The 27,985-nt window shown below is 36.8% G+C and overlaps 1 protein-coding gene across 5 annotated transcripts in view; it reads right to left on the reverse strand.

Moving 5' to 3' along the window:
• Window positions 1-1,403: 1,403 nt before the first annotated feature.
• grik1a (glutamate receptor, ionotropic, kainate 1a) overlaps window positions 1,404-27,985 on the reverse strand; it is a 48,685-nt gene continuing 22,103 nt past the window's right edge. The window contains exons 4-18 of one of the 5 annotated variants that reach the window (XM_058411540.1): window positions 23,732-23,913; window positions 23,436-23,489; window positions 22,283-22,456; window positions 21,268-21,411; window positions 16,575-16,682; window positions 15,066-15,110; window positions 13,162-13,272; window positions 12,799-13,002; window positions 12,054-12,277; window positions 11,374-11,492; window positions 8,177-8,394; window positions 7,301-7,526; window positions 6,682-6,932; window positions 6,296-6,412; window positions 1,404-5,601 (exon numbers count right to left, since the gene is read on the reverse strand). In XM_058411540.1, the coding sequence (XP_058267523.1) occupies window positions 5,455-5,601; window positions 6,296-6,412; window positions 6,682-6,932; window positions 7,301-7,526; window positions 8,177-8,394; window positions 11,374-11,492; window positions 12,054-12,277; window positions 12,799-13,002; window positions 13,162-13,272; window positions 15,066-15,110; window positions 16,575-16,682; window positions 21,268-21,411; window positions 22,283-22,456; window positions 23,436-23,489; window positions 23,732-23,913 (2,324 nt within the window). In that variant the 3' untranslated portion in view covers window positions 1,404-5,454. Of the gene's footprint in view, window positions 5,602-6,242; window positions 6,413-6,681; window positions 6,933-7,300; window positions 7,527-8,176; window positions 8,395-11,373; window positions 11,493-12,053; window positions 12,278-12,798; window positions 13,003-13,161; window positions 13,273-15,065; window positions 15,111-16,574; window positions 16,683-21,267; window positions 21,412-22,282; window positions 22,457-23,435; window positions 23,490-23,731; window positions 23,914-27,985 lie in introns of all 5 variants that reach the window. The other 4 variants (XM_058411544.1, XM_058411541.1, XM_058411542.1 and 1 more) reach the window with 4 other exon arrangements.

A 27,985-nucleotide genomic window follows, 5' to 3' on the forward strand; every position in this document is an offset into this window, starting at 1 on the left:
CCACGCACCAGACTGATTCCCTTATTTCTTTACAGAATATCACAGTTCATGTGATCAGAATTTTTAAATGGTTGCTGTACAGATATATATTTCTACATTAATATTCACTGTCAGCCACTATTTCACCAGCAGGTGGCATCACTTGTCTTAGAACCTTGGTAAGAACCATCCATTGTGTGAAGTTAGTAGATTTCATCTGGTAATAAATGCAGCTCAATGCAAGCAACATGAGCCTCCAGAGTCCTGTTTTTTTTTTTTTTTTTCCTTCTAAAATGTTGGATGTTGTTGCCTTTCCTATAAACTGTGCCTTTGCAAGATCCTAATATATGAAATCTTTCTTTGTTTGGTTATAAAATATACAGAATAAATAAATAAAAACTCTTACATTAATTCTGCAAAGTAGTTCCTAGCTGATGTGAGTCAGTAGCTGTGCCAGTCAGTACCAGAAATAGATTTTTTCTATCCAGGACCAAGGCAGTACAAAAGAATGTATTTGTTATGTTTTATTAGAAAACAGGAAATAAATTTTGTTCCATGAGTGCAGAAAAAGACCCCCCATAAAAACAGTCAAGGAAATGGGTGGCATGTGTCACTACTCATTCTTCGTTGGATTGAAATGTGTTGTTAAAATTCAACAGATGCTGTATCTAAGGCAGAATCAGAATCCTCAATGTGTCCTGACAGATTGTTCCCGAACTGTCATTCAGGTGACATTAGATGCTAAGAACAGGACAGACATAGAGGCGCATAATCCAGAGTCCTGTTCACTCAGGATTAAAATATAGAACAAAAAATCTGCTTGAGGTACTGATTAAGAGCAGATTAGAGGCCACATAACCACTATTACAGATGTCTAAACCCAATCGTGGAATTAATCAAAATAGGCTACAAATGAGGGGGAAAAGATCTTTAAGCTGGCTTTAAGCTAATGAAAAGCCTTCTTGGGCTGATTCCTGACTCCTATAAACAAACAACAATGTATAAAACATTGAGTCTTCATGTTTCAGAATTGCTTCACAATGCTTTAAATCAGTGGTTCTCAAAGTGAGGACCGTCTCATACAAAACATTTGCTTCAAATGAAATAAGCAAAGATAAACGGGAGATTTGATACCCTTCATTAAAATAAAAAAAATAAATAAATGTAAAAGCCACCTCTTGAATCTATTTAAATAAATGAATGACTTTCCTTTTATACACTGACCAAAAAAATGTCTTTCCTTTAAAACCTCCATAACTGTCGCACTCATATTTTCACACTCTTGAAAATTATTATGTAATAATTAATATGTTTTTTACTTTTATGTTATATGTTTGCTCCAAGGGACCATTTTGTACTTGGCACACTTATTAAATAAATAAATAAATAAATAAATATATATATATATATATATATATATATATATATATATATATATATATATATAAAAGCTATTAACATTGATCCCAGCTTTTGAACACCTATCGTTTTAATTACTAGGCCAGCCTCATTATTACACTGTCCATCTATGGCCAGACTGAACTAATGATATTTTGCTATATGTGTATGACCTTACAGTGATTAATGTGCATTATGAGTTCTCTGACTGTGATTGAAAGAGCTGCTTTTCATGCAGCCAGATGGTCTGCTTTAGTGTATGTGGCTGCATGTAGAAAAATCTGAAGTAAATAAAATGTTGAAGCAGACCCATAAGGTGATTAATGTCAATATGTTTTACATGGGGTATATTAATCAAAGATGACTAGTATTTCAGCATGGCAGGACTTGTATTATATTCTTCTAAAGTTACCTAAAGAAAAATGAAATTTCTGCTGATCTGTGGACTAATAAAACTCCATAAATGACTGCACAAACATGATTGTTTAAGACATCCAGGCATCTGGTTAACTTTACAGAATACTAGACATTTTAAAACATGTACAAATGAAATAGATGAAATATGCTAAAGTCACTTGGCTTTTTTCATACAAAAACATAGTATAGTATAAGACTACAAGTCTGCAGAATTGTGAAAGAGCAGATGAGCTTTTTCCAATCTTCTTTCATCCAGTTTCAGTGAAACTGTTTTTCGTAAAGCCTCAGATTCCTGTTTTTGGCTGATAGGATGGGACCCAATGTGGTTTTCTGCTGCTGTAGACTATTTGCAGCATGGTTGGACGTGTTGCATGTGTTTGTGTGTTTCTTGATCTCTAGATGTGTAAACCATGGAACGTTTGGAGGCAGACCACCCAATTTTTGGTGGTAACTTAATGTTTGATTGCGTATCCCTTGCTTGCATTAACTGCATCATTATGGCAACCCAAGGACATCGCAAAACTCTTGCATTTTTTCTTTTTTTCTTCTTGTTTTAGGGGGGGGGTTTCTCCTTTCTGTGTCTTCTTCAGGAGGTGATAAACTGCTCAGTTTGGTTAAAAATCTGATGATTGACTTTCCCAGTCTAAAACCTTCCACTTTTCCCATAGATGAAGTACTTTGTTGTGTTGGCAGTGTGTTCTGGATCATTGTCCTGCTGCATGATGAAGTTCCTCACAATTAGACTGGATGCATTTCTCTGTAACTTGGCAGACAGAATGTTTCTGTAGACTTCTGAATTCATTCTGCTGCTACCATCATGAGTTAAGTCATCAATAAAGCTTAATAACTCGGGTCAAGAAGCAGCCATCTAATGTCTTTTTTTCTTCTTTTCTTCCATTATCCACACTTTGTTTTTTCAATCACTTTGGTAGGTTAATCTTGGTTGAAGAACTTTTGTGGCTCATCACTGTAATTCTTTGCAAATTCAAAGCTAGCTTTCTAATTCCTACTGCTGATGAGTGGTGTGCATTTTGGTATGGTATGGCCTCTGTATTTCTGCTTTTGAGGTCTTCTTCAAATGTGGATAGTGAGACCTTCACTCCCGCCCTGTGGAGGTTTCCTTGATTGAGCTGTTCAATGTCTGGTTGTTGGTACACAAATAGTTTTTTTTCTTTTTCAGGACATTTGAAGAAGAAGACTTTATATGGCACATACATTACAGCACAGTGAAATTCTTTCTTTGCATATCCCAACTTTGGAATTTGGGTTCAGAGTGCAGGGTCAACCATGATACAGCACCCCTGGAGCATTGAGGGTAATGGGCATTGCTCAAGGGGCTTGGTGTACCAAACAAACAACCCAGAGCCTTATCTGCTTGAGCCACCACTGCCCCAAATTGGTGCATTGATTATGCCCAGTACCTGTGCAATGACTCTAATTGGTTTTGCCTCTTTTCTCCACTTTTCTCCCATTCACAGCTCTCTGGTTTTCATGTTGTTCTATCCTTTTTAACAAATGCAGTCTTCCAAAACCAGCCTGGCTTTCCAAATCTCTGAGCACACAAATGTCTCAACATTAATTACATGAAGGTTTGTATTTTCTTGTACACTGTTTGCTGCTGATACCTTCTTCTGCTTCTGTTTGCACCAGTCCCAACATGATTACATAATATCCCTCATGGGTAAATGTGAATTATACTCTGTACTTGCAGTGCTGTTGTAAAGCGCAAAAGAATAGCTATAAAGACAAAAGAATTTGGGCACACCCCCTAAAAACTGAGTTCAAGCTAAACCTGTTGTTAACGGGTGCATGGGATCAAGCACATAGCCATGCAATTTCCACAGACACACTATTCCAGTGCCATTCCATTCAAGAGCTCAGTGACTTTTTTGGCAATGCCCACTGTTAAAAATGCTACAGAAATAAAATTCCGTAAAATGAATTATGTGCAAAATAGATTTTATGCTTGTTCAGTAGACACTTTTATCTTCATGGAGGCAAAACACAGTCATCACACACACCTCGGCTGCTTACTTTCATTGACCCACCATGAAGGGGCTCTCTCACTAACACAGAATCTTGACGATTGAGCCTTGGTGCCCATGGTTTTGAGCCTGACAGCACTGACAAAGTTAAAGAATTGCTTTTGGACAAAGAATATTTTTCAATGGTTAGAAATATACAGCCATCTGGAGTGTTTAACTGAAAATATACCCCTGACTGGTTTAACAGATGGAAACTATAGCAGGAGCAGCTAGACCCGGCCCTGCAATCTGTTCACACGAACCCTACAATGCTCTTTTATTCTGTACGTCTCTGCACCATATGTGCCTTCTACAGAGTATACAGCCACTGCGCTGCACATACCCGGAATCTGTATAATCAATTAGGCCACTGGGTCTTTAGACTCCAAGTGTGCTGCATGCTAGAACTGATCACATTTATTATCAGAGGAAATATACTGTACTTTGGCGATGACAGGATTGTTACAGGATAATATGGCATGCAATATGTAATTTCATATTTTATCTCCATCTCTCATCCTTCAAAAAATGCAAGCTCTTGTGTAAACCCAGCAGAGGCCAACATATTTTAATCTATTTAATAATTATTATGGAGTGAAGACTCCTTGAAGCGTTTTCTTGGTGCATTCACCCGAGTCTCATGGCTTTGATACATATGGCTAGTTCTGAACAGCCTTGAGCATTTCTTATCTGCTTGTTTGAATGGCTTCCTCGATCTCTTTGAAGTTGATCTTGTTTTCTATAGCACTTGGAGGAAACCTATGTGAAACCAGTGCATGTGTCTCAACTTATGCACCCATGTACGTAAATGTCTGTCAACAATTTCATACCAAAGGTTTCTTTCATTTCCGTCATAACGGGTTTTCTTCTCATAGTATAGAGAAAATCTATTCCATCTGAGCCATATAAGAACAAATTATGCACATATTCCTAGAAACAAAAAAAAAAAAACATAGCTGGTTTTGATTGAGATAAATGGTTCCTGTATAATCATGATAACAATGAATGCCAAGAATTCCTGCTGATGTCTTATTAACAGCCATTTGATTTTAAATGAAAGCTTTTAAGAGTGCATTATTCAGGGTTTCGGTAAAGGCAAATTTGTGTGGGATTGTGTTTGCAATTTAATATATAGCCTCTACTGAGGACCACTGAGCTTTGCAAATAACACCAGTCTGGTCGGTACATTAGGGAAATGCTTTGTGTATATCAGAAACTGTGTACTGAATTGTCAGAGCTTAAACATCAAATTAGTCTGAAATGGCTTGTGCTCAAATTCCCTTGACACTGTGTCTACTTATTTTCTGTACACATTGTGGATACCAAGACCTGTATACAACTTTTAATTCATATAGACTAATAGGGTGCAGGTTAAAATATGCAAAACCTCTTTTTAATCTGAAAAATGAGGACTGGGCACAAAAATGCTACAGTGGAATAACTGATACTTTCCCGATTACGACTCCATTTTCATTCAATAACTCCATGTACTAAACAGATACACCAAGATGTGTTCCACTACCACAAAATGAGCTATACACATTATGCCCATGTTCAAATAAATAAAAAATAATATATTAATTTCAATTCAACTGACAAAATGAAATTCTTTGCCAAGTCATTTGAAGTCAGATCTTCAAGATTCTTTCCTCAGGAAACGTTTGGAATTGCATAAGACTCCTGTGAGTACTGCTTTCCCTCGTGGTCTTCTTCTATTCCTCATTGCTTTGTGGCACCTGAAGGAGACTCCAAGCTCCTCCATCAGCTCACTGAAAAAAATGCACTGAAAAAGAAGGTGAAGCCAGGAGTGAGTGCTCATTCAAAAAGATTAACACTGCTCCGCCTTACCTTAAAATCTTAATCAGGATTAAGTGAAAGGGCATCGGGCATGTTCATTTAAAAATTGCTTACTAATTTAAAAAACCTTTTTTTTTACTAAAAACTTACTAAAGCCTTACTAAAGACATTTTCAGCTTGAAGTCAAATTAATGCAGGGCACTCGTCATTTCATGACAGTTTCTGTCAAGTGCTTCTCATGGTTTTACGTTCAAGCGGCCTTTTGTAAAAAAAAATAAATAAATAAATAAAATAACCTTTCAGCCGACATGCACTGTCATGTTCCGAGAAGAAATGCAGCCTAATGCCTTTCTTTCTCTAGTTGGAACAAATAACCTATTTAATTACCTCAATTAATCTATGTCACATTAATGTAAATTACCATGAATAATTTTCTTAAAAGCAGACTAGATTAAATGAGTCAGAAAAGACCAATTCAAAGAATTGCCATTAGTAATGGAAGTCTTTTGTTCTCTATTATTTATCTGTGAGGGGGAGGCATTTAGACAGTGTATGTACACTAAATTGGAGTCACAAAAGAATAAAGGTCTGGTCATAGGGACGGGTGATTAATAAGGTCACACGCACCCCTTCGAAAGCTACTGAGGTGAGAGTGGGAGTGATCAATGCAAGGAGCATACATCATCCTCAAGAAGGTGCCCACTCTCTAAATCTGTGGATTTGGATGTGCCAGTGAGCGAGGGTGAATCCCGTCTCTGCAGCTGCCGGGACTGAACCCCATAATAGAAACAAAAGGCCTTGCATATGAAAGACACAAAACATATAATAAATGGAGATAAATAAAATCATGCAAATAAAAACACAAAAGCAATATGAATAAATGAGTCATTACTGAGAAAAATAAAATATGGTAAAATAAATAAAATAACCATAATCCATAAGCATGTACTGATACTCTGATGCTGAACTATGAATTCCAGTCCAACTATTCCTAAACCTGTAAAATCATTATGCTGTGAATTATAAATACACACATAATGTTTAACACACACTCTCCCATCCCCACCTCCTCAACATCACTGTTCTGGCGAGATTTGTAGACGAACTCTCCGATTGCCACAAAAACAGAGAGAACGAGGCCAGCAGCGAGTACAATGAAGATACCCCCTATGTTCTCTACTCCCAAGGCATTGGCCTCCTTGTTGTTCTCCTCGGGACAGCCATTCCCCCTCCACCACTTCTCCTTCATCATGTGGAGCTTGCCCTCCTCCTGCAGCTGCAGAATAGCAATGGTCACCTTGTCCCGGTAAGGTGAGCCTGGGAAAGACACAACAATTATGCTGCAGCTTGTGTTTGGCGTATTCATCAGTACATAGCACAGGTTCACAAACAATGGAGCCGTTTTGGACATTTTGTAGAATAAACAATATGTGAAATGATTTATTCAAATATTTCCTCTCAGCTCCAAAAATAATCCAAGCAAAATCAAAGTAGATAATAATAAACAAAACCTAGAAAATTACATTTTTTCCTGAATTATTGAACTCTTATTGAACTCACAAATCTTATCAGATAAGCTCACACAATAGAAGTATGCATTTATAAATTTCTCTAAAAGTTTTTTTTTTTCCAAAAAAATATTTCATGTGTTTGTTAATCTGTAGTTCTTGAAATCATCAGCTTACCTATAGGTGTGCCTACTCCATAGCCTTTGGAGTCTATGAGTCCCCCAACCTGTGTGAGGTTACAGTTTCTCTGGCTAATGTATTCTATGCTGGTAGACTCCATAAGGAGGGCGTAGTCTGTGGTGAGGACACGTGTGATGCCCTCTCTATTATTCTTCACCAGGGCCGTGTTCTTCCTGCTGCTCATGAATGCCCACATCTTCTCGTATGTTGAGATCTTTGACTTCTGAAGGCAAACAAAAGCAAAGCATAGTTGCTACTGACTAAACCTTCTAAGGGTTAAGAGCAGTCCTGTGTTTCCTGAGAACTATGTCTATATCTAATGTCAACTTATCAATGATATAAAGTGGGTCAGATCTGTGCAGGTGATGTGTAATAACATCGTACCCACTGCCTCTCAGGATGAGGTGAAGAAGGCAGCGTGCCACTGATATGCAGCCTGTGTGTTCAGAGAGCTCAGCCAGGAGAAATAGGCCAGCTGCATTCTGAATCTTTCTGGGTTGATTTAATTTGTTTTGTTCGCCTACATGTCACTGTTTTATCAGCTACAGGAATGCAGTAATCATGGGCTTTAATCTTTTCTGGATAAACCGTACCGGCTGTGCTAGTTCTCCTGACCTCTGCATGGGTCTCTGCTGCATGGGTCTCTCTTTTTGCTTGAGTTTTTCTTGCACTTCAATATTACTCTGTTTGTTCTTCTGCCTCCATCCTTAAAAGCAGACGTAAGTGGGCTTTTTTTTTTAATGTAAACAGCACAAATATAGCTCATATTCTACAGAAAAGGAAATATGGTCTGATGAAATCCCCCAATATCATTTACTTTTTTAGGTGCTAAAAAGACAGCACATATACAGACACTGCAGTGTGAAATCTTACCTTAAAGAAAGTCATGGTGGAACCATCTCTCACTGCTCCATATTCTATTCTGGTCTGCTTGGCTAGATCGTCAGCTGAATCGATTGGAGCGTCCATCCGCTCCACGGTGAGAAAGGCAGCCAGGTTAGCAGTGTAGGATGATATGATGATTAATGTGAAGAACCACCAAATACCCCCAACAATTCTGGTGGATAAAGCCTTGGGCATCTGGTCTGACCCTGTCACAATAAATAGAAGCATTGTTCAGTGCAATATAAGAAACACCTGTGACCTGCAATAAAAGTGCTAAACTTATAAATAATTCATAAAAAATAGTAACAATAATTTATCCTAATTTATTGTCATAACTAATTTGTGACCAATTTTTTTTTTAATAATATGTAGCACGGGCATTTTACAAACTACATGACTCTACTAATATACACTATATGGCCTTAGGTTTGTGAGCGCCTGACCAGCACACCCACTTGTGCATTTTTAATTCAACCCATTTACATGGACATGAAGCATGCATTCTGGGAGAGAATATTTACATTTATAGATAGATATTTATATAGAGAGATATTTACTCTTATATTCATTTTATAGCACAAGACCAACACAGGACAGTCCATGGAGTACAGTAACATTGTTTTAAAAATATTAACATGGACTTACTGAAGCATTTATAATGCTAACTACTTCATTATCTTGTTTGTAAGAATGTTCATTAATTTCTGTGTCTCCAGAAAGCCCTCATTACTAAGATAGTACTTAAACTCATTTCTAAATTAATGAGTAACCTGACCCATTTGTTATTCATTAAGCACTTTATTATTGGAGCTTGCATGCAGTTCTACCATGAAAAGGTAGAGGCCACTAATTTCTTTACAAGAAGTTCTTTACAGGTTATATGTGCCATTCATTGCCTTGAGATTAACTTTATTACTAGAATTGCCTATGGCATCATGGAATAGGACAGTGTCAGTGGTTCACAGCTTTGACCACTTCATGATTGTTAGCTTTACTATTGGCATGTTCAGATCTGGTATTTTTATGTGTTTCTAGATGTCAGGGGTGTACCAGTATGCAGCCTTTCACAACAATATCCGATCAGAAGAAGCTTTGTTTAACATCAGAAGAAGCTGATGTCAACTTGTGATAGGATTTAATATAGACAGATGTTAAAACAAGATCTAAATCATGACCCCACCATACACACAACACTATCCTCTCTTCAGTACCAGAAATGTTTAAACTGCATCCTGAAAACATGCATTCAAGGGTTGTAATATAGTACTGCACAATGTTTGTGGATAAATATTTAGGAAATGTTCTGTTTATGACAAAGCATATTAATTTGCCCTGGGTTTTGCGTAAGGTTAAGGCCAAACAAGAATTTGTTTGTAAACTCATGTCAAAAGACTTGATGTGTAGGAATATAATGAAAATGCAGTTTCTTAGAATATAAAGACTTTCATGCATGACTGCTCAGAAGACAGATAGAGTAGACTCAGCTGATGGTTTCTGGTTTGGCTTTGACATTTCCTTTGACTTGTCAGCTATTACTATTACCCATCAAAGTACATCAAACAGCTATGTTTAGTGGAATGCTGCAGTAAGCAAACACCAACACACAACTGCCAGTACACTGTTTTTTAATGGGCGGAAAAAAATGAGTTCACAGTTAAAGGAAATGTTCATGTGAAAGCACTAATGCTAAGCATTAAAATTAAATATAGCTCTATTATACTGATTGAATGACAATAGCCGTCAGATATGAAGCGTATGGATGGACACACACATACACTTTAATAAAGACTTATGGATATGTAAGAAGTTTCTGTCTGGCCAAAAACTGGATTATGAGCTTGTATTATCTGGAAGACCCATTCCATTAAAGGGATGCTGAATAAGCTGCAACACCAGATGTTTAAATCTCAGCTTTGACCTGGGACTAGGAAGGGCTAACTGAGAAACGTAGGATTCTGCAGTACTGAAGTACTGCAGTAAAAGAAAGTACATACTTTTCTCTTACAAGATGCATTTTGTAATAAACTTTATATTTTAATATAAAGTGTAGTGATCAAGCCCAGCAAATAGCATCATTATTCCTTACACAGCTAATTGTAGTAGTTATCAGTAAGTTAAATTATTAGTTAACAATCCAGAATCACATAATCAGCCTGCAATTGAAAGCAAGACAAGACAGGTCACCAAAGGTCAACATAGATGGGACATTCAGGCAAAAAAGGGCAAGCTCAGAGATCAGAAGCCCTCTGTGAGAGTCTAGGGACAAAGAAGGCTTGGTTCAGCTGACAAACATTCAAAACCGGACGTTAGGTGTAAGGTGACACACAGAAAGCCACAACAGTCAAACTGTAGCTGGCATAATAATCTGATCATTAATTGCTTATTCAATTGCTCAGCTACCTAAAAGTAATTCTATGCTACCAACTTAAAGCAGAGCCACTTCTGTGCAGCAAACCACTGACCATACCTTACCAGACCAGTCTATAATAGTGGCTCAGTGATTTGTTCATTTCCTACTTCTCATTTCCTATTAAAGCCACACTTGCTGCAAATTCATGCAAACTTGCGTGCACCATCCATTTATTTCTGTGTCCTGCACTGCAGAACCAGCGAGTCTTCACCAGCCATTATTATAGAATAAGCAGGATGACACTATGAGGCTAGGTTAAATTAGGTAGTCTAATATCTATGAACTCACCTGAAAAAAAAAAAAACTTAATGAAAAGATGTAATCAAAATAATTGTGAATAGCGAGTTCATTCTATTTATGGCTGTCACTCTACCTGTTTCTGTTATAATGTACACTACCGCTCAAAAGTCTGGGATCACTCAATAATTTTATTGTTTTCCAAGGAAACACACACGAAATGAGTCTGAATAGAAAATACAGCAAAAGAACAGGACATGAGTTAGAAATAATGATTTTGATGGAAATGTTTTCTTCAAACTTTGCCTTCATTAAAAAAACACCTTTTGCAGCAATTACAGCCTGGACATTCTTGCTGTCAATTTTTCAAGATAATCTGATGAGATTTCACCCCATGCTTCCTGGAACATCTTCCACAAGATGGATTATTGCGTCTTCCTCCGTAGCTGAAATATGCAAGTGATCCCAAACTTTTGAGCGGTAGTGTATGTACAGTGTACACAGTGGCATATTTTATTTAACAGAACTTATTTCCTACCTTGCCTCATGAGTGCTGCAACTCCAAACCACAAACTATTTAATAACGTAAAGTTGTTTTCCATCACATCTGATGAAGGATTGCAAGGATGAGGGTTATACCATTCATATGGTGTGAACCTGTATGGAGATTAAACAAGAGAATTATGCACAAGCGATACAAAGTCATGCCCATAAAACAGTTAAATATTTAACATTTTCAAAGTAGAGGAACAACACTTCATCATTAGGAGACCCAATTTTCTGATCTGTCTGGTGCAAAAAGAAGGTCAAGATACAGTCAAGGTTACAGCAGGTTTTGCAGACAGATTAATTCTCCTGTATTATGATGAAACTCAAACTCAACTCATTTGGATTTCCATTGCATATACGTGTGTGTAGCCTTGCTAAATTGGTTTCTTTATTCCATAAATTCTCCCTATACTCATAGATAGATGGACATGAAAACTGGATTTAAAACCACACAAAAGATCTTTTGACAACTGATCTAGCTGGATAAAGGTTATTAAAAAAAAACTGACAATAGCAACATTCTCAAATGAAACATCTTTCCATGTGAAAAACAACACATTCGGCGCTGGCATTTTTTCAGTTTCTCTGAAAGCCTGGTCTTGAAAAAAGGTGTCAAAAATGCAAAATGTCTAAGCTTAGGCATGCTAGAACACAGATTTCTTAATATACCTAGCAATAATGAACAGCACGCAGCTGACTCCCAAACACGCCAGCAGCACATACATCCAAATGTCTGGGGTGAGAGGGTTGAGGAAAGAGAAGACTCCTGGGTTGGTGCCATTAGGTTTACGGTACAAGATACTAATCCCTAGGGTCATAAATGGCTTAGAGAAATCGATGACTTTCTCTCGCACGTAAGTAATGGTCAAAGGTGCCACAGCCAGATCAGCTACCTGGAGAGAAAGTAAACAGGTGGTTGTTCATTTACAGTAAAAGAAATCCATGAACACACGACTGATGATCTGCACAGTGATATGAACCAATTTGGAAGCACTTCAAAGAATTCTAGCACTAAAACCTTGAAGACTGATGAAAATTACTGTGAATCACACAATAAGTTTTAAAACTCACAGTATAATTAAATGAGTGAATTGACAATTCACTCTTTTTAGCATTATGTTATTAAATTAATTATCCAGTTACCCATACCGAAAATATGTAGTTAATTAAATGCACATTCATTTTCTAATCAGGTTCTGAATCTGTATTATACTGTCTGCTTTATGCAGCAGCATTTTGTGCAGCAGCAACACGATCCCAAAATAATAATAATTAAAATTACATTTATTTATATGAAATTATTAACAAAACTATTTCTCCTGCAATATCTGAATGAATACCTAAAATAAGCAACAACGATATGTAAGAGGCAAAATGCTATGGAAAATGAGGCCCATAAGTGTATGAGACTCACATGGTCAATGAGCTCCCTGACCATTCCATTCCATTCTCCCTTATCATTCTGGGCACCGTACTTGCCATCCGACACCAGCCTGACCTCATAGCTGAATCCCAGAATGTTGGAGAGCTCCTTCAGCAGATCCAAACAGTAGCCTTCAAAGCGATCATTCCCATAAAGCACCTTATCAGACTTCTTATACATTACATACGGGTTCTCCTGCAAACACCCAACAATCCACCTTATTAAAATACCTTAATAGCCCTACACAAAGGTTAATAAGAATCAGTAATTATTACACAGTTAACGTTAATTGCATTAACTAATTATGTTATGCATTTCTGTTAGAATTCAATATTTGCAGATAATAGCACTTACCAGAATTGTGGTAACAATCAGAGTTCTGTTGGCTAGAGAATCTGTGATGTTATTAGAGCTGTCCCTTGTTTCGGTCAAGTTTAGACCAGTGTATGATTTCCACACCCCAATCTATGAATAATGCAAAATAAATACATTTCAGGAAGAAACAAAGCCAGCATATTATAGAGTGAAAAAAAATTCAATAACACTTTCCTATAGACAACAAATCATGGAAATATATAAATATAGGTAAAAAAAAAAAAAAGAACAGATGCATAGATTTATCTGATTTTGTAGCTATAACACAACAGTTTAAAGGTTCAGCAGAGGGTCCATTACGGTCGTATATACAATATGTTATGTATCCTATCCATATGTGTATCCAAATATGAAATGTCTCAAATCTGGATCTTAAAAAATAAATCTTTGCAATCTGTGTAACACTAGAGTTGACAAGACAGAGGATTTGTGTAAGCCCAACCTTGTTTTGTGAATTTAAGGTGAATTTTATGATGTAAATTCCCCAGAGGCAGTGGCTCATTGAATTGTGTTGAAATAATTTTTTAAAGCATTTTAGTAAGACAGTGCATTTGCAATTCAATTTCAATATACAATGTAATTTAACATTTCAAAAAATCATATAATTATTGGAAAAATCTTGTGGTTGTTTTTTTTTTTTGTTTTTTTTGCTATAATGGTACAATGACCATTGTCATAGTTATGTTTCTTTGACTCTGTTCCATGTTTCATAATGCTTGGCACATAACTTAAATGACATTCGTTCAACATTTTCAGACTTCATCTTTTACAGTGAATCAAATTTAACAATAAACCTAATAAACTATTAATCACACTAAAATCACACTTAAATATTCATTTGATCATAATTAGGATTGCATTGTACGAACTGTGAAAGGCAGTTGTAACACAACCAGTTAGGTATAGGTGCTCCAAAGTAGTATAATGAGTTTAGAGTCATAAAATGGAAAACAGAGAGAGCTGGCTGGGATTAGCACAGCATTACCGCCACTGTTTTTATCTAGAAAAATAATCCCACAATCTGACAAAAGGAATGGGTTAACAGTACTCACAGAGGAGGGATGCCAGATAAATAATTATTAATAATTTGCTGCAATACATTTGACTTACATATTCTTGAAAAGATTAAATACATTCATTTATAGATGAAACATGTCTTGTGTATGTAACACGACGGGGTGGTGATGGAGCAGGACAGAGAACTTGTGGAAATGGGTCTGAATGGAATTAAGGTTTTTAAGGAAAGTTGGAGATGGGGAGAATTTCGTTCCACTGTCAAGCTTGAATCTTGGACTTGATAAAACAAAAGATAAATAAAAAGCACTCAATTTGACAACTGCATAAATTTTCAATTATGTATTCTGGTGGATTAACTGGAGCTGTTAGCCATATGAAAACTGGGGGCAATAGCACCATAAAATGACAAGCCTGAAACAGTTTGACAATGTATTTATTCACAGCACCATAAACCACTGCAAGGATAGTGCAATTCATACAGAACCACTCCAGGGATTTCTGGAAGCCCCCCCCCCAAAAAAAATAGATTTAAAAAATAAATGAGCGCTTCTCTGCAAACACTGCCAGTGGATTAACTGTGTTTGTGTTAGAGCCACTTTTGGAAACATATTGTTTCTTAAGAATTCAGTACTGACTAATATGGAGGCTTTTCATTACTCTGAGTACATAAAAATGTAATCGGTGCCATTAGTTATAATTTAAATATTCCCAACTCAGCTCAGCTGTGTTTTATCCTTGTGAGGGTTCAGGGATAATCAGTGGAGGAAATTAATGAGGAAAGTTTTATATAGAAAGATGACTAGAAAGGAAACTTGTTTAAGATCTGAAAAATTAAAAAAAAAAAAAAAAAAAAGACAACAACAAACCTTTGTCCACAATTTTGTACGACGTGGTGCACCGTCATCTAAATGCTTTTGAAAAGTAAGCACATGAAATTAGGTTCTTTAACAATTCCTGTCTGCATTCAGGTCATTTTTAGAATTGCTAGATATTTCAATGAATAAAAAGTATTCATTTAGAAATTTCAGAATTGTAATAATATAGTACAGTAGTATGTAAGATTTAACAGACAACATATAGTGTCCTTCAAAAGTACAAGGCCAAATCTTTTCTTTTTTGCCATATTTGTGTTTTGAGACCTTTTGTTTGAACCCACCCATTTTTCAAGTGATCAAAAATATTAAATCAATTGACTAAGTCTTAGGTAGGTATTGTTGTCCAGATTTGCCTTGTTAGATTGATTGTTTAAATAATTAGTAGCTCTGGAAATCTACTCCAGGCTTGAGCCATGGGTTTCACCTGTGAAGAATACATTTGCTGTTAAAATGGATAAACCAACATGAAGATCAGAAAGCTGTTTATGGGAGAACAGCAAGGCCAACATCAACAACAACCTCCACTGTGCAGGGGTGACAGTATCACAATCCACCGTTTGAAGAAAACCTTCAGAGCAGAACTATTAGAAGCAAAACCACAAGATGCAAAGCACTCATCATCAGTAAGAATCAAAAAGGCCAGATTGGAATTTGCAAAGAGATAGTTCAGAGATAAGCCAAAAAAAAGTTTTGAAAGCAAGATTAATCTCTACAAAAGTAATGGAAAGTGTGGACAAAGAATGGATCTGCTCTCGATCCAAAACATACAAGCTCATCAGTCAAGCACGGTGGAGGTGGTATCATGGCTTCGGCAAGGCTGCTTCTGGTACAGGCTCATTAATATTTATTGATGATGATGGAACTCATGATGGTAGCAGCAGAATGAATTCAGAAGTTTACAGAAACATTCTGTCTGCCAAGTTACAGAGAAATGCATCCAATCTAATTGGAAGGAACTTCATCATGCAGCAGGACAATGATCCAGAACACACTGCCAACACAACAAAGTACTTGAAAAAGATTAAAAAGAGATAAAAGTACTTCAAAAATTTTTTAAAAAATAATAAAATCTAAAGATTTTAGACTGGCTAAGTCAATCACCAGACCTTAAGCCAATTAAACATGCATTTTACCACCTGAAGAGGAGACAGGGAGATATTTCCTAAACAAACAACAGCTGAAAGAGGCTTCAGTAAATGCCTGGAAAAGCATCATAAAAGAAGATTGCTAGAGATTGATGTCAGTGGGTTGCCAGGCTGATGCAATTATTGAAGGCAAGGGATATGCAAACAAATACCGGCCTTGCTGTAAACAAAAAGTCCCCCTCATACTCTCATACTCAAATATCAAGGTACATTATATTATGATTAACATTCAGAAAGAGGTGTGTAAATGAATAGATTGGATCTAGACAAATCTATCAATGATCCATCAGTCCAAATACTGCTGTCAGGGGCTTTAATTTTTTTTTTTTCCAGAGCTTTAACTGAGTTGCCTCACCTTTGTTGTACCTTCCTCCATAAGGCTGATGAGGTCCAAGTCAAAGTCTCTCCTCAGTCCATCAGTCTTGTTAAGGACAATGCGTCCTGTCAGACCATCCCATTGAGCCTGGAGTGTCCACCACAGTGAAGAAGAAACAAACGCTTAGATGAGACACAGTTAATTATTAAGTTACATCTCAGTCAGCTGTGCAAACCAGACTAGGATTTTTAGACAATAAACAAATACTGGTTATTCTGATATACCTGCTTAAAAACTATGTAAATAAAATGATGGAAACCACTCAATGTACAAGACATTTATAGCAGGTCCTTGTGCATGTATGATATTGTAATACAGTACCTTGCACAAATATACACCTCACCCTGAACTTTTCCACAATTTATAGTGCTATGCCATGGAACTGAAAGGGACACAACTGGTATCACAAAACCTATTACTACACAAAATAGCCTATAACACTGTAATACTTCTGGGATTGCACCTTTGATGGCAGAAAAGCGAAACCAAAATAAAACGTGCTTACTGTGAGCATGCCTTCTATCTCCTTGGAAGTATTACACTTCACTGCAATGTGGAGGTTCTTGTAGATTTTATTGTCTGCTGTTATTTGGGTTCTCTTGGTACACACTGCAAAGTTTCTGACAGTTTTCTTTGGCTGATCTGTTCCATAGTTATAAGTACACCAATGGTTTCTTTCCTTTTCATGACATTTCAAATAATTGCATTGACCATGCCCAGTGCTTGTACAATTGCTGTGATTGATTTCTCTCTTTTCTCAGCTTCAAATTTGTTTGCATTTCCCCCATAGACAGCTATCTGATCTTCATACTGGTTTATCCTTTTTAATAAAGGATTCTGTCTTCACAGGCAAAATCCAGGGCTCAAATCAAGAATAGATATTTAGAGCTAATAATGGTTTAAACAAAGAATCTAAAAGGCAATACTTGGGCAACAAGAAACATGCTCTTTTTGATCACTTGAAAGAAGGAGACAAAAGCTGAAAATTCATCGACCTATCATCTCATCTTCATCTTTTGATCTGCAAACAGTGTCTTCAGAGTATAGCAAAAACCAGACTTTCAGAAGAGATTCTATTACAAAGAAAAATAAATAAAATGATTTACATTTAACTTGCTCTCTCTATATAAATAAACATAAAAGGGCCCAAAGTCGACTTACCTAAAGATACAGCATGAAGACCAGGGAGCTATTAAAATAAGTCCACGACAATGGCACAGCTACAGGCTAGGCACTCCACAAAGCTGGCTTTATGGAATTGAAAGCCATTACTAAAAAAAAATCCATAAGAAATCCTTTTTGCAATTTGACTACAAGGCATTTTGGAGACTCAGCAAACATGTAAAAAAAAAAAAAAAAAAAAAAATCTCCGGCCTAAAAAGTCTTTAACGTTTTGGCCTTGGCACAAAACCCAGACCTCAATTTAATTAACGATAAGTGGAAAGATATAATTATAGTTTACCCATAATATCTAAAACAGATTTTTAGCAACTTTGTCAATAAGAATTTGCAATAAGGGATCCAAATGTGCAAGTGCAGACCCAAATGTGGAAAAATTCAAGGGGTGGGTGCTGATTACTTATGCAAGGCACTGTGCCTCACTGTAATTAAGTACTATATGAGACATTTATATTTTCAACGCATTTTGAATTAAATGCCATTTTATTTAAAAAAGTTAAACACTAGTTTCACCTGCAGCCACTGGGAAGAGTACCATACTTGAGTCAGATCAAGAATGATATAAAATACTTAATATTTATTCCAGTGAAAATATTGTTATTGTGGTAAGCACATTATACTCTTTTAAGGCTTCAGTTCCTTTGCCTTAAGAAAGATGCATTAACAGAATCACTGCTTGTAAAGAGGAACAGAGGGGGATGAACGGTGATACATTAATATAGACAGTTAACTCTTTTGATTTCTGCTAACCATTCTGCTAGCCAAAGACACCGGTGCTAGTCTTCACAGAAGCAGGTTTCTAACCTGTCATAACACCCAGTCATGTTCTGTCAGAGAACCAGGCCATTACACATTTTCTCTGGCCATCTCTGTGATGATCACACTTCTACTCCCTTATCTCATTACCATTCAGAAGTCCAAATCCTGTCCATGAGGATGACAGCAACACTCTCTCTCTCTCTCTCTCTCTCTCTCTGTGTTTTCTCAGATCCAACACACCGGATTCAGCTCATGAAGGGTTTGATAATTAGCTGTTAAGCCAGTCAGGTTAGGCAAAAGAAAATACTACACACAGCAGTGCCTTAAGCCTCAAGCGCTACATTTTGAGCACCCCTGCTATGAACAGTAATGAGACAGAGAAAAATGCTGTCATTCAACTGGGGTGAATGGACCATGAAACTAAAAGTGACGCTGGCCAGAATATATAGCTGCCATCAACAGGGGACCAAATTTAAAATTATGTAAATACATACTACAATCAATTACAGTTTATCTCTGTCACATACAGTACATAAAATAAAGCCTTCAAATAGACTCAAGTATATAGCTGAGATTTTTCTAAAAGAGCTAAGGAGGATATGATTCATGACCTTGCTCTTTCCAGGATACTTATTTCACAGGGCTTGTGAAATAAGAGCCCTGGTGAGGAAAGCTATATCAGCTTCAGCAATGAAATGTGGTCTTGAAGGGCAAAGCAAAGCTCCACAGTATAATCTGCACAGCAGTAAGCATATGCTTAAGTCCTCAAGCCCTAAATCAGATCCAGTACATTAGTTAGTATTATAGCACCGTGGATAAACTGTGGAAAAACATCACAATGCAAAAAAGTTAAATAACTTAACAATGATGTAATTGAGTTTTTATAGGTCATTTAAACATGGCATCTGGACTCATTTGAGACTCAGCCAAGCTGAGTGTGCCCATTTCTCTCTCTCTCTCTCTCTCTCTCTCTCTCTCTCTCTCTCTCTCTCCTCTTTCACTCAGCTGTATTGCAATAATTGTACTCTCTGATTTTCCTCTCACATCCACTATTGGAGAGTCTAATTAGTCACAAATACTGTTCTTCTATTCTGTCCAATTCATACTCACTTGTGAAATGTTATTAGCCTTAGGGTCTGAGAGATTCCCATTCATATATGTAGTGCTCTCTGAACTCACAGAATTGTTGTGTCCATTATTACTGAAGTCATTCAGTCTGCATGATATGAACAAATATCAAATTGTGATTACGTGGTTACATGATATTCTGCTAGTGTGCAAATATTCCGCAGTATTCACATAATATTACATTAATTATTTACTGAAATTATTTAAGTTATCAAGAACCCCTTAAAAAGATGGAATATATGTGACTAAGCATTTAGCTGAACAATTATTTAATGTGCAACAGAAACACTGGGAACCGTTATTCAGTAATAACTAATAAGTTATATACTAAGCTTCACTAATCTGCCAAGTGACAAAAAAAGCATGCAGCTGCATTGCATTTTCATTCGAGTCAAAGATCTGGAGCCGCATGCTCAAAATCGAATTTTTGAGGCTGATGTCTGTAAGCCGTCTTGAAGATTTAACTGGAAATGTGTTGAAGGAGTAGTACAGCCTAAAGCACCTCCAGGAACTCATTTAATAGTCATCTTTTGTGTGATGAATTCTTCGAGCAAAGAGTAAGCACAGGCTATAAAATGGACAAGGCCAGTGATTTACACTGCATTCAGAGTGTATGGAGCAACACATTTATCAAAGTCCATTTTTCTGCTCCCATATTCTGGCCTGCAAAATATCTTTGGCATCTTTGGGAGCCTTCAGGTGAAGCGAATAAAAGTGTAATACATCAGATAAACAGACATGGAGGTCAGAAATTACTTCAGATATTTCAGAACTAAAACGCCGGTTTTTAGATGCAAAATGGAATTGGTTTGTCATTTTAATCTCTTATGTTATATTTGCTGAATAATATGTAATATATATCTATATTCAATGTAATGAAATAGGGCTGTAACGGTATGTCCTATAGCCTGTAATTATGTTATGCCAATACTGTACATCTATAGTGGTATAGATGATGAGTTCAGGGTGTTTGCACGGTAGTACATTTAAAATAAATAAATGAACACACAAAATGGACTTCTCTTTATGCTCAGGTACCTGTCAGTAGTTTAAGAGCACTGCAAGTACCTTGTAAGAGTATGCAGTTTTAGAGGCCCAGTGGTGGAAGGTTTAAAGGCAGGTTATAAAAGAAACTGGAGAAAAATAGTGGGCGATATTAAATCTTGTTTTCCAGCACTACAAACTACAAAGGAAGCTGGTGACTGTTCTTCTAAATTGTTGCTCACATTGTCTCACATATTTTTTTCACATATTTAATGCAAATTTTATATAGTAATTTATTCACTTTCCACCAAACAACAAAAATAATTCTTCAGTAAACATAGCTGTGATCTTTATTTAGTGTTAATTGTTTATTTTGCATTCTTGCATGTGGTCTATAACTAAGTATTTATTAAGTGAGAAAAGAGAGAAATTAGTCAGCTGCATTTTATTTGCTGATGATATTGCTATGTTATTCAGTTGTGATTTTCAGTTATATAGTTTCACCATACTGTGAATTTTTCACACAGTCACAGCCCTAAGATGAATATGACTTCACTCACATTACTGAATAAGGTGTATTTTCTTTTGTGTCGCTTTTGTGTTGTTTGTTATGAGCACCCACCTCCTTAAACAGGTTCATGAAGCGTGGTCCATACCGCCACGGTTTGTGCCTGTGGCACTGCAGAGAGCTCACTGTCATCTGACTGGCCCGCTGGGATGCAACGGCAACCATGAACACAGCATCGTACATGAGAGCGGCTGACGTCTGTATAGGGGGAAAAAAACATTCCAAAATATTCTCGGAGATCAAATTAAGATCTTTCCTAAAATGTTGCATGACACCTGAATATGCAATGACATGGTTCAAAGCTGACTATGACTAAATTGTCAGGAAGACAGGGCAGAGAGGAATGGCTTCTATTTGTTGCCTCCAAAATATAGTAGGACAGTGTGCCCTCTAAGTGGCTTAAAGTACAGTTGGCAGCATAGCTTTTAGCACAAATTCAGTGCTGCAGCAATGGTGTTCAGCACAGTTTTATGAGGTGTAGTAGTCCCTGTTAATGTGTCACTGAAATGTGAGAGAGCCTAGGGCATGGGGACAGAGGGTAATTACAATTCTGGCTAAAATTGGGGCACTCAAGGGGGTCATAACATCCAGTATATAGGAGTATTCTTTAAAAGTAAATCTGTATTCATATACATTATATGTAAAAAAAAGAAAGAAAAAAAAAAGTCTAATATTTATATGATTAAAAATGATTGCGTAGCTTAGCATCCAGTCACACCAATTTAGGGTATGACAGGCTGTGCAAATTCTACATCTGAGCAAGTGTTATGCTGAAGCCACCTTCAAATTGTAAAATATGTGTCTGGAATACAGAGGCATTAGTTTTCAGGTTTAAACAACTTCAACCAACTTGAATAATTCTAGCTAGTGTACAGTGCTGGCTTTCTCACTTGTACATTGTATTCTGGTCTATAATCTTGAAAAAATATAATGAATGAAAAACCTTATTCATAAATAAGATGAGATCAAATGCATGAATTCTATTCAAAACATTTGTTACACCTCTAACACACATGGATGAAATGGAGCTTTAATGGATGGGTGACAAGTAGAATAGTTGAATCCTTACAGTCATCATGCCACTCATCAGGCTACTTTCAGGTCTGTATGGGGCAAACTGCCAATCCCCACTCCATTTCTGAACAACAGATGCAACATAGGGATTGTCCAGGTTTAGCAGGCGGAAAGCAGTCATATTTACACCACTGTATCGGTATGGCTCCAGGTCAAGTGCAAAGAGATCCTTAAAAGTAGGCAAGAAGTTTTTTTAGACTGATAGAAGCTGGTGACTCCTCAGAGAAAAACTGTGAGAGAGAGATAGCAGACAGGGAAACAGCAAAGTATAGAAAGTTTCCCAAAAACCAGGGCATTTTGGACAAAGGCCCTTCATCAGCTGTGTAAGCAAAGTGCTTCTGAGGCTGTAGGAGGTTAAAACTTGATTGCACTGCTGATGAAGGACTTTTGTACTAAATACCCTGATTTCCTGAAAAGATTGTATCAGGCTACAATTTTACTACCTCAACATTTACTAATAAATTGATGAATTTATTAAGTGAAAATAATACTGAAAATAATACTTATAGTACAGTATATAGAGTAACTGTGTGATCAAGACAGTGGGAGGTACACATATACAGCTCTGGATTTTTTGTGAACTGCTGACAATATTTTTCCTAAATTCAAAATATAACTATTGTTATTTAGAGTGTATATTTAAAGGAAATGACAACACATCAAGATCATGCAGTATTTGCAGAGCTTTAATAACTCAAATTAAACAAAATGCAAATAATTTGTAAACAAATTGTGTTAATGCTTTGGCTAAATAACATTTAGAAATCAGTATTTGGTGGAATAGCCCCGATTTGCATGCGTTTTGCATGCAACATTGCTGTTGGGGAACTTTATACCACTCTTTTTGCAAAAAAGCAAACAGCTCAGCTTTGCTTGATGGTTTGTGACCATCCACCTTCCTCTTGATGACATTCCAGAGGTTTTCAATAGGGTTCAAATCTGGAGATTGGGCAGTGGGCTCTTATTTTTTTTTTTCCAAAGCTGTATAGTGTGAGGATCGAATATAAAGCATACACTGGGAGTTGTAGGCATACATAATATTTGCATGTGCATTTTCAAAAATTTCTGTTATTTTTATTTATATTTCTTTCAGGCAGTAATGCATTTCACTACACGCCATACAGTAAAATTAGAATTTGCAAACTTACCAAAGTAGTGAAGAAAAAATGGTAGTATTCAGTCATCATCCCCATTGACATTAGCTATATGAAAGAAAAAACCCAAGAATCTTAATTTTTTTAAATAAATAACCATATTGCAAGTGTAATAAAATGATGATTTACAAAATAGTTGAAAAAAAGAAAAGAAACAGATAAATAAATTCACAAAAGCTTGCATAACAAACCCACATACCTTTAGCCTGACTGGAACATTTCACAATACAAAGATGTTTAAGAGTTTAAGAGTCAAAGAAACTTGTGTTTTTTTCTTTAGCATCTGACACCTGTTTAAGCAGTTCAGAAGCCATTTGGTAGGAGCAGTCAAAGATGACAAAGAACTCCTGCTCCTTCTTCATCTCCTTGAGAAGTGGACGAGCGTCACTGCTCCCTGTGGGCAGCTGGCGAATACGCACCTTCATACCATTCCTGGATGGGGCTTTGATCACCTCCTGCATGCGCATTAGGCCTGTTAAAAGTGAGCATAAAGGGAACAAATAAAGGACATGAAAGTTTGAAGGAACCAAACTCATTTTGGGATGGAGTCTTTGCATGTTTTTGATTTCCCTGGTGTGAGGATAGTGCTGCTCTGTATCACCAAAATTCAGACCATAATCGTCTATTTACCTTATTCAGCATGCTTATAATTTTCTTTACTCTAAAATTTCCATTGCATAAATGTGGGGAATGTTTGAGGGACATGAAACAAGTTTGGAAATTTTTAACTACTTCGAGGACGTTTTGTGTGTGAAGAGGGTAAACATCTATACAAATCATAGTTGAAACAACTGCTTTATCTCTTCGAATAATGATTGGTGGAATCTCATGTAGATTGACAGAGTTGTGTTCAATGCTGTCTTTAATGAGGCAATACCTTAGTATTCTTTTGAATCATAACAGTGAATGCATTAAATTTATATATAAGATTCAGAAAAGACTAGAGGAAATAATCATCTGAAGCTTTAGTTTAGTCAACTAAAGTTTACACGAACTAGACAATTCAGACAAAAAAGACCATCAGTCACATTTATTAAACGTCCAGATGATATAGTTTATATTATTATATTGCTCAGACCCATGACCTAAAATCCCCAGAACCTCTAAAAAGAATGGGCATAATAACCATAATAGAACAAAACTCCTGAGATTAGATATCAGGACACATGGGATAAAGTTGCTTCATAGCTAGCTACATGGAGTACAATTAATTAAACCTCCGAACATAAAATTGTGCTTTGTATTCAGACGTTCTATGGCAGAGAGGATGTGGTTTAACAGTACAGAATTTTATTATTGACATAAATATTGTGTTGTTATGGTGTTCTGGGGCTTATTAGATGTAATGGCTGTCAGGCTGTGGAAAACACTTTTGCAGAGGGCATGCAAACATTTGGTGTGTGAACATCAATTTACTGAATGAGTTCACTAGCGTGACCATACAATTGGAGCCATCCAAAGGTTATTAGAATATTAGAAATTCACACTACATAATAAATATAAAAAGGTCAAATTTAGTCTTGTTTCTGTAGTGACCTCTTAGCATGTGATTTTGACCTTTATATTTAATCAGTTAATGTGCATTTATTAAAGCTAGTCCACTGCCCATTACTCCAGTTTCCTAGTAATCAGTTACTCTGACAACTTACAGATTTTATTCATGATTGCTGCTTGTCACCTATGACAAACATAGTACATGATAATATAACAAATGATAATGGAAGTGCATCAAATTATTATTTAACCTCATATCTAAATATTACCCACCGACAGCTGTCAATTTTCCCTCTATAAGTTTCCCCTCACACAACTGATGGTAGAAAAGCATTCAACAATTTTTGATGTCATTTGAATTTTTTATTTTACGTATTTTGCACAATTTAAATGTAAATACACTGGAGGATGGGTTGGGGTCAGAAAAGACAGTGAACAATTATGTTAGTGCTTGAAACTGCCTCACAGTTAGTATATTCCCAGCCTGCCACTATTGTTTGCTACTGCAATGACATTTCACACCTCACTGCTTCTTCAGTGAATCCTACGATCCAGGTAAGAAACCTGGGGTCTGGTCTTCTAGCACAAAGCAACCTGGAACAAATTGTTTTCCCATTTCTACAGCTTTGGGTTCACTCCTCAAACCACAATTGATTAATTAATGCCACCGTTGGAACTGCAAATCAATTGTTTATGCAACACTAAATGACATTTGGCCAAAGATCATCTCCAAACAAATAGAATAATTGAGCTGACTGAAAATGATTGAAAATCAGTAGACCCTGCCATATCAGTCTTTTTTTTCAGTTGTGGGACTCCATCAGTGTCTATTCAAGATTAAAAGCATTAGTGAGGTTGGTCACTGATGAGAGACAAGAACGCAGCCTCAAAAAGCAAAGCCTTGACATTTATTCTCAATCAAATTGAATTTTTTATAAGCTCTGGTTTGTGGTATAATGGCTTGATCTGTGTATGACCTTTGTTTTTTTGTCCCCACGTGTAAATTACCACTCTGGATCTGTTAATGTTCATAGTATTCTGATCTCTAGCTGGCTTTTTCACTTACCCTACCTCTCTGGACCTCCCACTGTCTATTCTGAGGTATATGTGTATTGACCCTGGCCTGCTCTTTGACTTTGGGTATTGGATTGTGGATTGTTAAAAAAATGCCGGCAAAGGTGCACAATCACTGATTATCCCTCAATGTCACAAGGTCAGCTTTTGGGTGCTCACGCTCCACCAAATCTCCACCACAGATTTGCTTTCAACCAAACATCAAACAACTTAATACATACAATGGTTCTCCTAGAGAATGCAAAGAATTTTTGATGCAATACTCTAGCTTCTACTTTTCCCAGAGACATGGATAAAATCAAGTGCTCACTCTGCTCATTGGAAGAGCACCCCATCTTCGATTTCAGAAAGTTTGAAGCTTTGACAAGGTTTATCAAGTCTTGCTCAGTCTGTGTACAGTTCTTTACCCAAGACAACTCACTGGACTCTTGGAAGCTTTATGTATCCCACAGCATCCTTGGTATCACATAACTATAGTTCTTGCCACTGATCTCTCTGCTTTAATTGCCTAATATTTAAAATCTTGTGGTACATCTGCCCCACAGCCATGGAAATGCAGAAGTAATCTGCAGAAGGAAGTGTTCAGGTATTAGATTAGTGCTTACCTCATTCTGCAGACATCATTGCTAGTCTTGAGAAGCCTGCCATGACATGAGACATTCTATCACATAACAGGTTCAAAATCACCAAAGTTGTGGCAGTTCACTGGTGACCACTGAGCTAACATCAGCAACAGAGCTACTTTTTGAAGCACTATACAGGAGCTAAACCCTCAACTGCCGTGGCTAAAGTTCCTCACCCCTAACAGCAGTAGGGTTCTCCAGGCAAAACTTCTTCCTTAGCCATGAGTGTCAGGAACAGCTGGATAGTTCTCTGCCAGGCCTGGAGAGGGCACTGGCAGGTGAACCTTGGAAGCCTGCTTATTTGTGTGTATTTTGTGCCACGCCTTTCCCATTGTTCTCCTTACCCTGTTGTGTCACCTGTTCCCAATTAACCTTAATGTATAGCCATTTAAATAGGGATCCTTGTGTACCTGTCTTTGTTGGTTATTGTTGAATGTTCTGGTTAAAGTCATGTCGGAGATTATGTTAGAGGTTTTGTTTGTTTTAGTTTCGTTAGTGTTATATTAGTCTAGTGATTAGGTTTGTCTTCCCCATGTCTGTCTGTCTGTGTGAATAAAGCTGTGCTGTGTGGAATCCTGCGTATGGGTCTGTCTCCATGGTGTGCCGGCGCATGCACCACCACGGAGTTCCGGGTTCGAGCCCTGCCCAGGGCGGGGGCGACCGGACGTGACAATGAGGAAGCATACTTAATCTACAGTTTACCTAAGACCAACATCTCAAAACTACTACAACCTATTTTTCTTAGCTTTTACAGATCCTTCTCAATGTCTGTTTTATGGAATGTTTACTTTGTGGGCACTCAAATGTCTTTTGTTATAAGCGTTTATGATCTGCATACACTCCATAGTTACTTAGCACAGCTAAGCAATGCAACATTGTAAGCCACACGTCAACACTAGAATAAAGTTGATTGCTGCACCAGCTTCAACATGTAAGCAAGGACAAGTAGACTTTTTTGAAATAATAGTTAGCTTGGAAAGGAAAGCTCAATGCTATTACTCCACCAAAATATTATTACATTACATTTATGTGTCCTATCAAAACACTCGAAAGTGTTTTATAACTGATCAGCTTCTGTAACTTTTCTTTAGAAATGATGAATTTATGTGCATTAGGAGAATACACATGCATGAGTGAACAAATGTGTTTTTAATGGAAAGATGAATGACAAAATCAGCACCCATTTTGTAAATGTTAGTTAAAAAAAAAAAACAGATTTGTTTAGTAAAAGTTGCCTACTTTTTATTATACTATATGTTTTTCACTTTATTTGCCAAATGTTTTTGTATTAAGTCATATGCTTTATATTTCTCAGCAAAACTATTGTTATGACACTACATTTATGTGCCCTAT

This window comes from Hemibagrus wyckioides, linkage group LG16 (assembly GCF_019097595.1).
Source record: "Hemibagrus wyckioides isolate EC202008001 linkage group LG16, SWU_Hwy_1.0, whole genome shotgun sequence".
NCBI classification, from domain to species: domain Eukaryota; kingdom Metazoa; phylum Chordata; class Actinopteri; order Siluriformes; family Bagridae; genus Hemibagrus; species Hemibagrus wyckioides.